The sequence below is a fragment of the Oryctolagus cuniculus genome, chromosome 13 (genome assembly GCF_051225735.1).
Source record: "Oryctolagus cuniculus isolate XC-2025 breed Fujian yellow rabbit chromosome 13, ASM5122573v1, whole genome shotgun sequence".
In the NCBI taxonomy this organism is placed as follows: Eukaryota; Metazoa; Chordata; class Mammalia; order Lagomorpha; family Leporidae; genus Oryctolagus; species Oryctolagus cuniculus.
In genome coordinates this window covers 46,571,630-46,586,429 of record NC_142879.1, presented here as the reverse complement: position 1 = coordinate 46,586,429, position 14,800 = coordinate 46,571,630, and the positions used below count along the sequence as shown (strand labels likewise).

Here is a 14,800-nt window from a genome sequence, read left to right as displayed (position 1 = left end):
AAAGTACTAGATGATGTACTGATGGGGACAAGATTAAAATGCAGTATTCTAAGGGGTTAGAAATAGACATTATCATAACTTGTAAGTTAGGTCAGCAGCTTTCAGGATTGATTCCTAATGCCAGAATTCTGCTTGGGTGTGTTAAAATGACTTTCTCTTTACTGAAATGGCACACCCTTCAGTTTTCCAAATAAAACAAGCACCTGGCAGAAGTAGATTTTTTGGGCTTCTTGCTGGAAGAGTTATGCTCATTAAGCTCAGAGGGTGGAGACACAGTGAGGCATGAGGGAAGGTCAGCACCCCAGAGAGTCAGACTGAAATGTAAAATGTTAAATTGGAAGAAAATAACCAAATGCAAGCAGCACTAGAAGATATGTGCCTGCATCCAGGGAGACCCCTGCACACCATGTCAAAGGATTTAGAGGGACACAAGCTGAGCAGAGAAAGAATTACTTAACAGAGCTATTTAACGAGAAATTATGGAAATTACAAATGACCTATGACTGTGCGACAATGTTAAAATATTCTGGTAATCAAAAGACAATTAGAGCAACAATGAAATACCATGTTCTGCTTATCAAATTTGCAAAGTTTAAAAAATGATAATGGTGCCTCCGAGTATATGGGGAAATAGAATAGCTAATATAAAAACTGATTGGGGAGAAGTTGGTACAGCGTTTAACGAAAGCAATTTGTCAAAATACATAGAAAACACCATTAGCATTCTACAGCTACAAACTCATTGTTCTGGAAACCTGATATGTGTAAAGCTTAAGATCATTAATTTAAAAAAAAAAGCAACCTATATAACCAAGCACTAAGAGAAAAGTTGCCTAAATTATGAAATGAAGCAACTTGTGGTAGCAATTCCTAAAAACAAATCTTTAAAAAAATATAGCACCATGCCAGTTTTCTTACTCGTGTGTGTGTGTGTGTGTGTGTGTGTTATAAATGAGAGGCTGGATGCAGATACAGGAAAACATTGTTATCTCTCTGTAGTGGGGTTTCTGCTGGTTTAAATTCTTTGCATTTTCTGTTATTTTATAGATTACTCGGAAGTAAAATGCATTATGCCTATAATCCTGAGTATATTTTTACTCTCATATTTCTGAGATGACTAGTCCACCATCATTCTATGTAGACTGGTTTTCCTGCTTGTACCTGTGGAGCTTGGCTAAGTTCATATCTGGGGTTCTTTTGAAAGCTTCACAGGTACAATTTGTGTAAAAGAGAAAGTGATTTAGAGACAGAGGACACAGAGACATGCAAGTCTTATGAAGAGACATTACAAAACACAAAATTTCATAATCTGAAGGATTCTGCTGAAGTGTTTCTCAGAGGCAGATTCTTGTGGGTATGGAGTTACCCTGAGTACTGAGTACCTGAGTACCTGAGTCAGCGCCTTTGCTTCTCAGGTGATGAGGATGACGATGATAAAGGAAAATACAAGAGCTCTAAGTGTAAGCATGGTGCTTACTTAGTGTAAAGAGCTTCAAGTTGTGACGAGTCTTCAAAAAGGTCAGGGAAAATACATATTACGAAAAATCTAAGCATTAATTTCATTTTTTTGTACCAAAATAAGCTTATCTTTAAAAAATATTATTCAAGAAACAGAGAGACAAAGAGAAATCTTCCCTTCACTCCCCAAATGCCTGCAATGGCCACAAATGGGCTGGTCTGAAGCCTGGGCTGAGACTCCGAATCCAGGTCTCAGACATGGGTGGCAGGTACCCAGTTACTCAAGCCATCATCACTGCTTCCCAGAATGGGCACTGGCTGGAAGCTAGAATTGCAAGCCAGGGCCTGGAATCAGAGGTAAGCACTTCAAGAGGGAATGCAGTCATCCCAACCAGTGCTTGAACTGACTAGACCCTAAACATACCTTTTCATTCCATTGTCCACAAACTCTTTTAAGTTACCTTGTTACACTGCATTTTAGGTACTAAGATGATAATTTTATTTACATAGGAGGTTATAGAAACTAAATACGATATTCAAGGTCTCATAACTAATATTCACATCACAATATTCTTTATACTATATCTATTTTTATTTAATAGCTATTTTTTTGACAGGCAGAGTGGACAGTGAGAGAGAGAGAGAGAGAGAAAGGTCTTCCTTTGCCGTTGGTTCACCCTCCAATGGCCGCCACGGCTGGCGCACTGCGGCCGGCGCACCGTGCCTGATCCAACGGCAGGAGCCAGGTACTTTTCCTGGTCTCCCATGGGGTGCAGGGCCCAAGCACTTGGGCCATCCTCCACTGCACTCCCTGGCCACAGCAGAGAGCTGGCCTGGAAGTGGGGCAACCGGGACAGAATCCGGTGCCCCGACCAGGACTAGAACCCGGTGTGCCAGTGCCGCAAGGCGGAGGATTAGCCTAGTGAGCCGCGGCGACAGCCTTAATAGGTATTTTTTTAAAAATTTTAACATAAGGGTTAATTTCACTGGATTTTTTTCAATTCTTTGGAAGGAGCACAGGAATTTCCCTGGTAACCTCAGAACTACTTATCCGTTTACTAACCATGCCTGCATTCCCTTTGATACTCACACTATCAGATCACCTGCTCTTTTTATGGAAGATAAAGCCTACCTTAATTATACTTAAAAGCTACATTAAAAATCAGTTAGTATTTAGAAGTCTTTAAACACCAAAGAAGTAGGTTTTTGGTGTTGATGTTATGAGAAACAGATGGCGAGACATTGTAGTAATAATTTAAAGTTGCCTCACAGCTTTTCAAAATGCTGTGTTAAGCCTTCACCAAACTCGTAAGAGTGTTACAGCAATGGTGGTCCCACTGGGCAAAGTTATCTCAAGGCTCAGCTCATGTTCACACATTGCCAGGGTAAGCCAAGAGTCTAGGATCTACAACCCATGTAACCGAAATGGCTGGAAGACCATGAAACTGCTCCTATGAGAACAGGGCCCTATGTAATACAGAAGAAATGAAACTACCCGTTACTTAAGATAAAGACCAGTTGTTCCCTAAATCCATCTGGGAGAAGAAAAGGGGAAACAGAGATAAAGGAGTTAAATTCCCTGTAAGGAAAACTCCAAATAATGAGGGTTGTTGACTATGGGAATGTTAAAAAGGACTTAAACATTTGCCCAAGTTCTGATTACACAAATAAGTGACACACTGATCTCTCGGAAGCATCTTAATTCTCAAGGAAAAAAAAAAAAACAAAATACTAAAAAAATACTATTTGTATAGCATATGCTACTCCTGGGTTATCCTCCTAATCTCCAGAATAGGTAAGCAGCTTTCTTTGCCTAGCTGAGAACTCAATACAGCAATATCTCTTCTCTCTCTCCCTCTCTCTCTCTCTTTTTTTTTTTTTTTTTTTTTTTTTTTTGGACAGCAGGGTTAGACAGAGAGACAGAGAGAAAGGTCTTCCTTCTGTTGGTTCACCCCGAAATGGCCGCTATGGCCGGCGTGCTGCACCGACCTGAAGCCAGGAGCCAGGTACTTCCTCCTGGTCTCCCATGCAGGTGCAGGGCCCAAGGACTTGGGCTGTCCTCCACTGCCTTCCCGGGCCACAGCAGAGAGCTGGACTGGAAGAGGAGCAACCGGGACAGAATTCGGTGCCCCAACCAGGACTAGAACCCGGGGTACTCGCGCCACAGGCGGAGATTTAGCCAAGTGAGCCATGGCGCTGGCCCAGTATCTCTCCTCTTAAACAGACATTCGTCTATTCAGACACTGTTCCACTTTGTAAATGTGGGAACAGATTTTTTAAGGAGATTACAATTTTGAATTCTCAAATGATTTCAAGTCAAACAGAACAACTGCAATTTTTCAAATATGGTTTCATCTAACAGCAGTTATGGGGGCAGGAGAGACTCACAACTTCCATGTTTTCTTGGCTCATTTTCTTGGGATTGAACGCTGAGGTGCACAGGATATATGGAAGCCAATGTACATGCAGCTTGCCTGATAGAAGCTCTGCTCTGTACTCTAAGTGTGCGTTACGTGTTTCAGATTAATGCTGAGTTCCCAGCCTTACATATAATCTGGTCTCAAAATTCATATACATTTTGCCATTTTATTCAATGACATTTCTATTTTGAAGGATATTTTCCTCTAAAACACAAGTTATATTTTTACAGCATAACAATATGGGATACAAAATTGCATTTGGGGATGCAGAAGTCCCAAAGTACAATTAGATCATGAGGAACATATCCATATAATACTTGCATATTGAAATATATTCACAAAAAAAACCCACCAAATTTGTGGTTTCTTTGGTGTGTCTTTCTCTCTGGGCAGTAACATATCAGAACAGCGATGCCTACAATGTACTACAATGCCTTCCCAGGGAGCTGCAAATAAAATTCTTTCAGGATGAAAACAACCACCCAATAAACTAAAAATTGTGTTTCCTTTCGCTTGTGCAATAATTGACTCAAGGCATGCTTGATTTAACACCTCTGAAAGAAAGGATGTGCGAACACTCCTCCTCCAACAGAAGCCAACCAAGGGCCTCCCAGGGCTCAGCAGCTTACTAAGTTCTGTCAGGAGGCCTTTATGTCACCCCCACACACTAATATAGCCTTGCTTTGTTCGCAGTACAATTTAGTTTCTGGAAAATCCGCCTTGATTTAACAGTTCCTTTGAATGTGGCCTCCCACAAATTCTCAGCTAACAAGGCAAAGCTCCACGGAGGCTGTGCATTCCCGGAGCAGGATTGCCACACTTGAATGTTACTCTGCAGTCAGATAACCCTTATATGTTTCCAGCCAATCTACTGCTCTGAAAAGTCCAGTTTCCACTCCATTACATCCTGTATCTGGGAGATGACATGACTGAACAGTCAGGCCACATCAGGACCAAGTGGAATATGCCTGGGATAAATTAAGTCTACCACGATAAAGAAATAAAAGAAAAAGGACTTTGAACAGAAGGGAAGGAAATGATGTAATCCTGAGATGTGTTTCATTATCAATCTTGCTTTAAAGAAGTACATTTAGGTCATCAACAAGCAATGCTCCAAGAACTAATACACTGAAGAATCTCTCAGAACTAAAATTAGATAAGCAGAAGCTTAGAAAACAACCAACCTATGTACTTGGTTGGAACTGCAACAAAATGCAGTTAATAGTTTGACTTTATAATATGATGAATTGTTGACCAAGTAACACATGGTTTACATTATTCTACAAATGTAAACTGGACTATATTAGTACAGGGAATTTAAACAACAAAACTATTTTTTCTGGTACATAAATCTCCACTCAAAATTTTTATTTACCTTAATTCATCCTTTTATTTGATCTTCCTTTAGGATCACAATTTCACACCACACAATCCCATTAAAGATAAAACAGGACAGAGCTCTCATTTGCTCATAGATTTACTTAAAATAATAAACAGGGATAGTGAGACCCCTGTCAATCAAACAATCTCTCATGTTTCATGTTCTACTTATTAAAAGAACTATATCTGTTCAACCAAGACAATTATCCCAGTGAATCCAAAATTACACATTTTTGACTTAGCTCTTTAATCTCTTTTTACTTCAGTTAAAGTTTGTTCAACCCCAATAGAAGTTATAAATCAAACAACAGATTAGCAAACAGCAGTCAGCTAAAGGACACCTCTTTTTCAGTTACATCTGCCCAAGGTCAATGCCCCTTAAATTCACCCCGGCAGAAGGATGACACTTTGTAATTACCCCTCTTCTACATACTGGGAATCTGCTGGATCCTGTGGACAACGACAAATGCATCAGACAGCCCCACTTTCACTGGATGATTGGTTGAACTTATCTGTGTGACCAAGACAGGAATCTGGAAAAGAAGAGGCAGATTGCTGTGTGTTAGGTTTAAATTTCATTCGGGGGTGGGGGGTGCAATCATCTTATTTAATGGGTGAAATCAGATGATGAAGATAAGGAACGAGAGAGGGAACAGGAAGCAGCATAGAAGACAGACACACTCAATATAGCCTCAGTTTGGTGCTATTCTATGAGATGAATGAGTTCCTGTGCCTAGTGAGGGCTACCTGATATTGAAAGCAATAACTTCTCAGAGAATCCAACTGAGGCTGCCTGCGGCACACTTATCACACACAGGTTCACCAGGAATGCATTTAGTGCTGGCTGAAATGACAGCAGAAGAGAGTCTACTCTTACTATTTGTTTTCCCTCATGACTTTATTATATATTTATTTTCTTTTTTTTCTTTCTTTTTTTTAACTTTTATTTAATGAATATAAATTTCCAAAGTACGACTTATGGATTACAATGGCTTCCCCCCCATACCGTCCCTCCCACCCACAACCCTCCCCTTTCCCACTCCCTCTCCCCTTCCATTCACATCAAGATTCATTTTCGATTATCTTAATATACAGAAGATCAGCTTAATATACATTAAGTAAGGATTTCAACAGTTTGCTCCCACACAGAAACATAAAGTGAAAAATAATAGATGATTTTTTTTAAATGATGATGAAATCAGAGCAGACCTATTGTCATGTTTAATCCCAGTGAGAGTCAAGTTGGGAATTGATAATTTCTTTTTTTTTTTTTTTTTACAGAGGATCAGTTTAGTATGCATTAAGTAAAGATTTCAACAGTTTGCACCCCCATAGAAACACAAAGTGAAATATATTGTTTGAGTACCCGTTATAGCATTAAATTTCAATGCACAGCACATTAAGGACAGAGATCCTACATGAGGAGTAAGTGCACAGTGACTCCTGTTGTTGACTTTACCAATTGACACTCCTGTCTATGGCATCAGTAATCTCCCTATGCTCCAGTCATGAGTTTCCAAGGCTATGGAAGCCCTCTGAGTTCTCCGACTCTTATCTTGTTTAGACAAGGTCATAGTCAAAATGGAGGTTCTCTCCTCCCTTCAGAGAAAGGTACCTCCTTCTTTGATGACCTGTTCTTTCCACTGGGATCTCACTCACAGAGATCTTCTGCCAGAGTGTCTTGGCTTTCCATGCCTGAAATACTCTCATGGGCTTTTCAGCCAGATCCGAATGCCTTTAGGGCTGATTCTGAGGCCAGAGTGCTATTTAGGACATCTGCCATTCTATGAGTCTGCTGAGTATCTCACTTCCCATGTTGGATCACTCTCCCCTTTATATATATAAATATATATTTATTTTCATGAAGTTTTAGAAATCCTTGTTTGTAAATGACTTTACAGATAAAAAACAAAAACAAAACAAAACTAGGAAGAGAGAAAGTGCCCTGCTCTACATTTAAGCTTATCAGGGTTAATCACTATATCATATGTGATTGGATATATACATTTAAATTTGGCAATTGTTCATAGATGTCAGGCAGGCTTCTTCATTCCAGTTTAAATTCCTATGGAAAACTTTTGATTTTTTATGGGTCAGTTCCAGGTCATGTTTCCTAAATATTTTCTAAAAAGACTTATTTATTTATTTATTTATTTTATTTGAAAGGCAGAGTGATAAACGGACAGTGGGGGAGAGAGGGAGAAAGAAGGAGACTGGGGAGAGACAGAGACAGAGAGATATCTTGATATCTTCTATCTGCTGGTTTACTGCCAAAGAACTACAACAGCTGGGGCTGGGCCAGGCTGAAGCCAAGCGCCATGAACTCCATCCAAGTAACTCAAGTACTTGAACCTCCACCTGCTGCTTTCCAAGCACATTAGCAGGGAACTGGATGGGAAGCACTGAACTGGTGCTCCACTGTGAGATGCAGGGGACGCAAGAAGCAGTAAGTCTGCTGCACCACAGCCCCATCCCACATTTCTTATGTCTGAAAGTCAGTGGAACCAAAATTTCAAAATAATGGGCATGTGTAATACTTGCAGCTTACAAAAATTAGGACAAATTGACAACATATGAAAAATGATAACAACAGTTGTGAGAATCTCTTGGAGTCTGTTTTCCTAGATTTAGAAAAGATTCATTGGGGATATGATTACTCTATTAGCAGTTTTACAGAAATGAAAAATGGAATTGAGGCCATCTTCCATAAATAAAGATACATCAAAGAAGAGAATGTGTACACCACCACCCCCCAAAAAAAATCTTTAGGCGGGATAAGTAGATTGAGGGCCGTGTCTGGGTAATGCATCCCAGCACCCCGGAGCAGACACAGCTGTGTGAACCACCACAACCAGCAGAAGGAGGAGGGCAGACAGGCGCAGGCAAGATGAACTAAAGGCTGCCTTGCTTACATTTTCCCCAAAACATCGTGAAACTGTAAAAGGGCTACTTGGTTGAAGCTGATAAAAATTAGAGGCAAATTTTACTGTTAATGAAATTTGTGGAATTATCTGGAAACAAGTAGATGGAAAACAGCATTTTCCCTTTATGTGCTGCTTCAGGCCTCAGTCTGAAGGTGTTTACAAGTTTTATTTTTAATAGAAAACTTTTAATTAATATTTATAAATTTCAAAAGTACAACTTTAGGATTATAGTGGTTCTCCCCCCCCCCCCAATACCCACCCTCCCACCCACAAACCATCCCATCTCCTACTCCCTTTCCTATGCCATTCTTCATCAAGATTCCTTTTTAATTATCTTTATATAGAGAAGATCAACTCTATACTAAGGTTTACAAGTTTTCTATCAGTATACCCAGTTCTGAACCAAAATGAAGATTTATTCTGATTTTTGGATGATAGCAACACACAAAACAAATAATAATAAACAACAACAACGAGATTTCTGCCCCTAAAAGCTCATTTTCCTAAGTGAAAGCCTAATAGACTTAATTTAGTGATTTGCCAAGCCACACATTCAGTATCAGGAAGTGAAATCCCCTTTCTTAATGGGCATTACACTATTACATGGTCATACAGGGTGCCTAACATAAATATAAACTGTATTCAAGACAGTGTTACAGTTACGGAAGAAAAGTCAAAGGATGAGAAAAGTACTGAAAAAAATTTCAGGTAGCTTTTGTATGTCCTAATAAGACAAAGTCCCATCATTTCTGAACAGTGGTATTAACAGATGCCTGCCTGGAAGCAAATATACATGCTGTGTTATTGGCATTTGTCATTTGTTTTAATTCTCAACGCTACAACTGCAATTTTCCTCTGCAACTCACAAAATACTTTACCAGATAATTCTGTGGTAATTTATTGTATTTCTTCTTTTCCCATGCTCACAGCAGCACTTGAATTTATATTGCTACCAATTGGGAAATCCTATTAGGTTGTTATGAATATTACATGCTCACACTGGAGCTTGTTTGCCAGGTCACGTGCCTTAGTTCCTGCAGCAACCTTCGCCTCTCTCAGATTGTGCTCTCAACCTTTTGTTTCTTCCCTTTCTCCCCTCTCCAGATCATGCATTTTACCTTTTACATCTTTCTTTCTTCCCTACCTCTGCCCCTTACCTATTTTTCAAAAAAAGATGTTTATTTCTTTCTTCTTCTTCTTCTTCTTTTTTTTTTGACAGGCAGAGTGGACAGTGAGAGAGACAGAGAGAAAGGTCTTCCTTTTGCCCTTGGTTCACCCTCCAATGGCCGCTGCGGCTGGCGCACCGCGCTGATCTGAAGCCAGGAGCCAGGTACTTATCCTGGTCTCCCATGGGGTGCAGGGCCCAAGCACCTGGGCCATCCTTCACTGCACTCCCTGGCCACAGCAGAGAGCTGGCCTGGAAGAGGGGCAACCGGTTGGGACAGAATCCGGCGCCCTGACCGGGACTAGAACCTGGTGTGCTGGCGCTGCAAGGCAGAGGATTAGCCTAGTGAGCCATGGCGCTGGCAATTATTTATTTCTATTTATTTATTTAGAAAGTCAGTGTTACAGAGAGGGAGACCTTGCACCTGCTGGTTCACTCTCTAGATGGTTCCAAAGGCCAGCGGAAGATCAGGCCAGAGCCAGGAGCTTCTTCAAGGTCTCCCACATGAGTCACAGGGGCCTGAACACATGGATCATCTTCCGTTGCTTTTCCCAGGCCATTAGCAGGGAGCTGGGTCACAAGTGGAGCAGCCAGGCCCTGAATCAGTGCCCACATGGGATGCCGGTGTCACAGGCTGCCGCAATGCCAGCCTTTCATTTTGAAGTTTTTTTTTCCTTTGCATCACTTTGATTCCCTCCCTTTACTATTTGTGTCTACACCTTACCCTCTCCTGCAGGCTTTCTTCCTGTGGCAGATCAATGGCACTGAGGGCCTCCATCTATGGTCGCTTTGTACCTAGACCCCTCACCTTTTATCCTTGCTGTTCTCCCCCTGACTCTGGGTTCAGGCTATGGGAACAGACGATAGGAAATGCAAAGCAAAAACGAGGCTTCATAGAGTGCTTGCACGTTTCTTTTTTTTTTTTTTTTCTCTTTCTTTCTTTCTCTCTCTCTCTCTCTCTCTTTTTTTTTTTTTTTTTTTAGGATTCATTTATTTATTTGAAAGGCAGAGTTACAGAAGAGAGAGAGGGAGAGATAGAGACAGAGAGATCTTTCATCTGCTGGTTCACTCCCCAAATGGCCACAATGACTAGAGCTGGGGTGATCCGAAGCCAGGAGCCAGGAGCTTCTTCTGGGTCTCCCTTGTGGCTGCAGGGGGCCAAGCACTTGGGCCATCTTCCATTGCCTTCCCAGCTGCACCAGCAGGGAGCTAGATCAGAAGTGGAGCAGCAGGGACTTGAATAAGCGCCTGTATGAGATGCCGGCACTGCAGGTGGCAGCTTTACCTGCTACCCCACAGCGCCATCCCCAGGTGGTTGCACATTTCCGTTTCCCTTCTTGGACCTCAGCCTTGCCAAGCAAATGAACCCTGCAGGTCTATAGGAGACACGTGAGAGACACACAGAGGAATGCTTCCTTTCCAGCAAGGTTGTCCTTGCTGAACTCAACCAACCCCCAGGCAACAACCAGCTCATCTGAGAGCAGCAGGGTCCAACCCAGATCAGTAGAATCACCAAGCTGCTCTCTAAGAAGCTTGCAAGCAATTTTAAATGTGAACTTGTTTTAAGCCACTTTTATATTTTGGGGTGGTTTGTTACACAGCAATACCAAGCAATGCATTCTCTGTTAAAGACTGAACAACCAATACAAACTCCATGGGTATGTTCTGCAAAAATGAAGTAGCATTCCTATTTGTTTTTTGGGAATCAGACAGATATCTTTCTAATTCTACTGTTAAGCTTAAAAGATGGGGATGTTCGTGTGCAAATGTTTTTCTGCACTAAAGCTTTTGTTTTTCATTCTTACATACCCTTTATTCTCTAGTTGTTCCATTGGTCTATGGATTCCAAATACTAAGACCAATATGTATAGGAAGCCTAGAGGTAGACTGACTTAACCTAAAGAAAATCCACCCAAAAGCAAAACAGCCTCATACTATAGCATTTTCTAGCACTGAAAATTACCTTGTCATACCTTGAACATTCTTCTATGAAGGTCAATGTAGGTGACCTTTGAAATTCTTATTTGTAGGAAGAAGTCTTCATTTTGCTGCCCGTTTTTAAAATATGCACATTCATCAGACAATAAGTTCTAAGTACTGTGTCTGACAAGCTGCTATTACCATAAGTATTTCTACTATGATAAATTTGAGAGCCTAGAGTAAAAAACTAAATCTCTAAGACTACTGTCTGCTACACATATTTTCCCTGAAAGGCATACACACTGTCCATGCTGTTTGATCAGACAGAATTCTTCCCTTCACTCGCTCAGTTCATTCATTAGCTTCATTCATCAGGAGTTAATTGGACATAGTCCCTCTATTATTGTAGGCCTCAAAATGGTAGCAGAGAAGCAGACTGTACTCTTGTAGAGCTTACACTTCAGAGGATGGAGATAGATATTAAAATGGGTCAATATAAAAACCACAATATGCTAGAAAGTGGTGAGTGCTAAGGAAAAAATTAAGGCTAAAAGAAGAGCAGATGGTCATATCTACTAGGAGTGGTCACAGAAGGTCATTGTGACAAGGTGGCTTTTGGGTGAAAACTTGAAGGAAGAGATCTTGCCGTGGATATTTGGAGAACAGCTCTTGGTGGAGGGATGAGCACATGGAAAGGGTCTGATTGAATTTAGTTGGTGCATTTTAGGGGTTAAAAGGCTATTTCCCTGTCTGGAGCAGAAGAAGGGTATCTAAGGAGATGGACGGTGTGGGGGTGGGGGCAGATCGTAAGGGATACGCATTGCTTGCAAGCCGTGGTAGCGATGCTGGATCTTATGACAACAGTGTGGGGAGATTTCGAGGGTTGTAGCAGAGAAAGATTCTTTTCCATGGGAAGAAGACCACACTGGCTGCTGTGTGGTCCAAACCATAGGGGCACGGGAAGGCAGAAACAGTTCCTGGGGAAGAGGGGGCAGTGTAGCACTAGCATGGTAAAGGCCACAGGAGTGACAGAGGATGGATTCTGGGTAAGTCGGGTGGGTGCTGCTGGGGCATGCCTGGACTGAGCAAGGTGAGGGAGAAGAAAGGGGAGCAGAGGGTGCCAAAACAGCTTTGACCTTTGCAGCAAGAATGAAGGAGCTGTGCCTTCCCTAGGCGCTGCCCCAGTACAGCTGTGGGCTCCTGCATATGGCTGCAGACGCACAGAGCCCTCTGGGCGTGCAGAGAGCAGCTGGCACAGGTTCAGAGAGCAGGACTGAAGGTCCAGAGACAGAGAGCACAGGAGAGCAAGGGCTGGGGAAGGAGGCTCACTTCATGGCAATTCCACCGGCTTCCAATGCTTTCCTTGAACAGGTTTCAGAGTTCGTAAGCGCCTAGGGCATCTCAAACAGTGTGTTTTGTCCTAATTAAAAACGGAAATGAAATTGTGTGTTTGATTCCTTACATTTTCTTAGAAGCCACCCAAGCCTTTTAGGAGACAATTACATACCAAGTTTTGAAGAAAACCTGCTTTTGCTAACTGAACTCAATGCCCAGCGTCACGTAAGACCCACCAGGAAAGGATGAGCGCCTGCGGGCTCTCTCGGCGGGTTCCCACAGGAACACGTCTGCCTCTCTCTACTTAAGATCGTCCTATCTTTCTTCCCCTGCCATCTTGGACTATAATCTTTTTACTTTAACATATCAAAGACCACCCAGTAATTGGACTTTGAGAGCGAGTCATCTGCAGGATTCCATGTCACTATACAATTAGACCATCCAGATGAATTAGGGGTACTGTTAAAAGCCACCTTTAAAATGAACTACGTGTAGACTACTATCAGAGAAGCTCTCCCTCTCTCTCTCTTCCTCCCTCTCTCTCTCCCTCTCTCTCTGTGTGAGTGTGTGTATGTGTGTGTAAGCTACTTTACCATGACAGCCAGGACTGGGCAAACTAGCACAGGATGAGCCTATCTGTCGTTACGGCCATGAATGCCAAGTCCACAGAGGATGCCTTCCTGACAAGGCAATAGAGTAGCCAAATCAATGCATTCACAGCGAAGGCAGCTGCCACAGTACCCAAACCCTAAAACTCTGACTGGGGGAAGCTACTGTTTTAATCATTTCCGCACATTTATATTCAGTCTTAAAATGTCCCTTCAGTCAGCCAATCTGCAAACATTAGGAAGTCAATCTAAAGGAATAAAGATTCTGAACTGTAGAGGTTGTGTGTTTTTCTTTTCAAAGAAATGTAGCTTACTTATTTTTAAGTGTTAAGAGTTGCCTTTTTATGATTACAGCAAAGCTGAATTTGAACTGGGCTTCTAAGTGATTTGTATCGAATCATAACTTTCTGAGAATTGTTTTTACAATTACATCCATTCTGCAGGATCGGTAGAAAAGAAGCATTAACACCACTTGAAATATTCTTCGACTTGGGCTTCCAGACGCTTTCACACATTCTTTTTTTTAAAGATATTTTAGGTTTTGTTCCACTTTATAAGATACAGATGTGCTTATTACTTGGTATAAATGTTTCTATAAATGATATACTGAAGTAAATTAAACATGAAAGCAGAAAGAAGGAGCAGTACACACACAAAATGAAGGCAAGAAATGATATCCGCAGTAAGCACAGTGCAGTGGTGGGGGCAGTAGGCAGAGCAGCTTGGCCTTTGGGTGAGGATTCGAAGACAAAAGCTGTCCTCTTGTCCACCCTGGGCTATCTTTCTCCCAGACCCTGGGCCCCACAAAAATTCCATGGGACATGAGCTTTCATTTGTCTCCAACACAGGGAGATAACTAATAGCAGGATGCTTGAGTCAGAGATAATGGAATTTTATTTTCTTCTCCTCTCTGTTCAGCCCTGCAAACTTCGCCAAAACATTCATTTGTTTCCATTATGGACCCGGCTATCTATCTAATAGGCAGCCCAGGATCTCAGCAAGAGCTTGATTGCATAGTGTGTGTTCCAATATGTGAATCATAAGCCTATCAGAATTTAACTGGAAATTACTCGAAACTCATTTTTGTTCACTTGCTAATCTGCAATATGGTGTCTAGTAGCTTAATGTAACAACAACAAAACTACATCAGACCTAAAGCTTTCTATTCTATCCACTTTTATCTGCTTTTGGTCCTTAACTTCCCACTTCATCTTCCTTGAATGTCTGACATGGCTTCTGCGTTACTCAGCCATGATTCTAAGTTTTAAAAGCCATGCTCTTGGGCTGGTGCTGTGGTGTAGAGGGCTAAGCCTCTACCTGCGGAACCAGCTTCCCACATGGGCGCTGGTTCATGTCCTGGCTGCTACCCTTCCAATCCAGCTCTCTGCTATGGCCCAGGAAAGTAGTCGTAGAAGATGGCCTCAGTGCTTGGGCCCTGCACCCACATGGGAGGCCCAGAGGAAGCTCCTGGCTCCTGGCTTCAGATCGGCACAGCTACGGCCATTACAGCCATCCAGGGAGTGAACCAGTGGATGGAGAATCTCCCTCTCTCTGTAACTCTACTTATCAAATAAATAAAATCTTTCAAAA

The 14,800-nt window shown here is 41.8% G+C and overlaps 1 protein-coding gene across 2 annotated transcripts in view; it reads right to left on the bottom strand.

Moving 5' to 3' along the window:
• Positions 1-14,800, bottom strand: part of PLXDC2 (plexin domain containing 2) — a 463,255-nt gene that overhangs the window by 100,065 nt on the left and 348,390 nt on the right. For both annotated transcript variants that reach the window (XM_051821437.3, XM_089311513.1), the window contains exon 7: positions 5,692-5,791. In XM_051821437.3, coding sequence (XP_051677397.1) covers positions 5,692-5,791 — 100 coding nt within the window. The remainder of the gene's footprint in view (positions 1-5,691; positions 5,792-14,800) is intronic.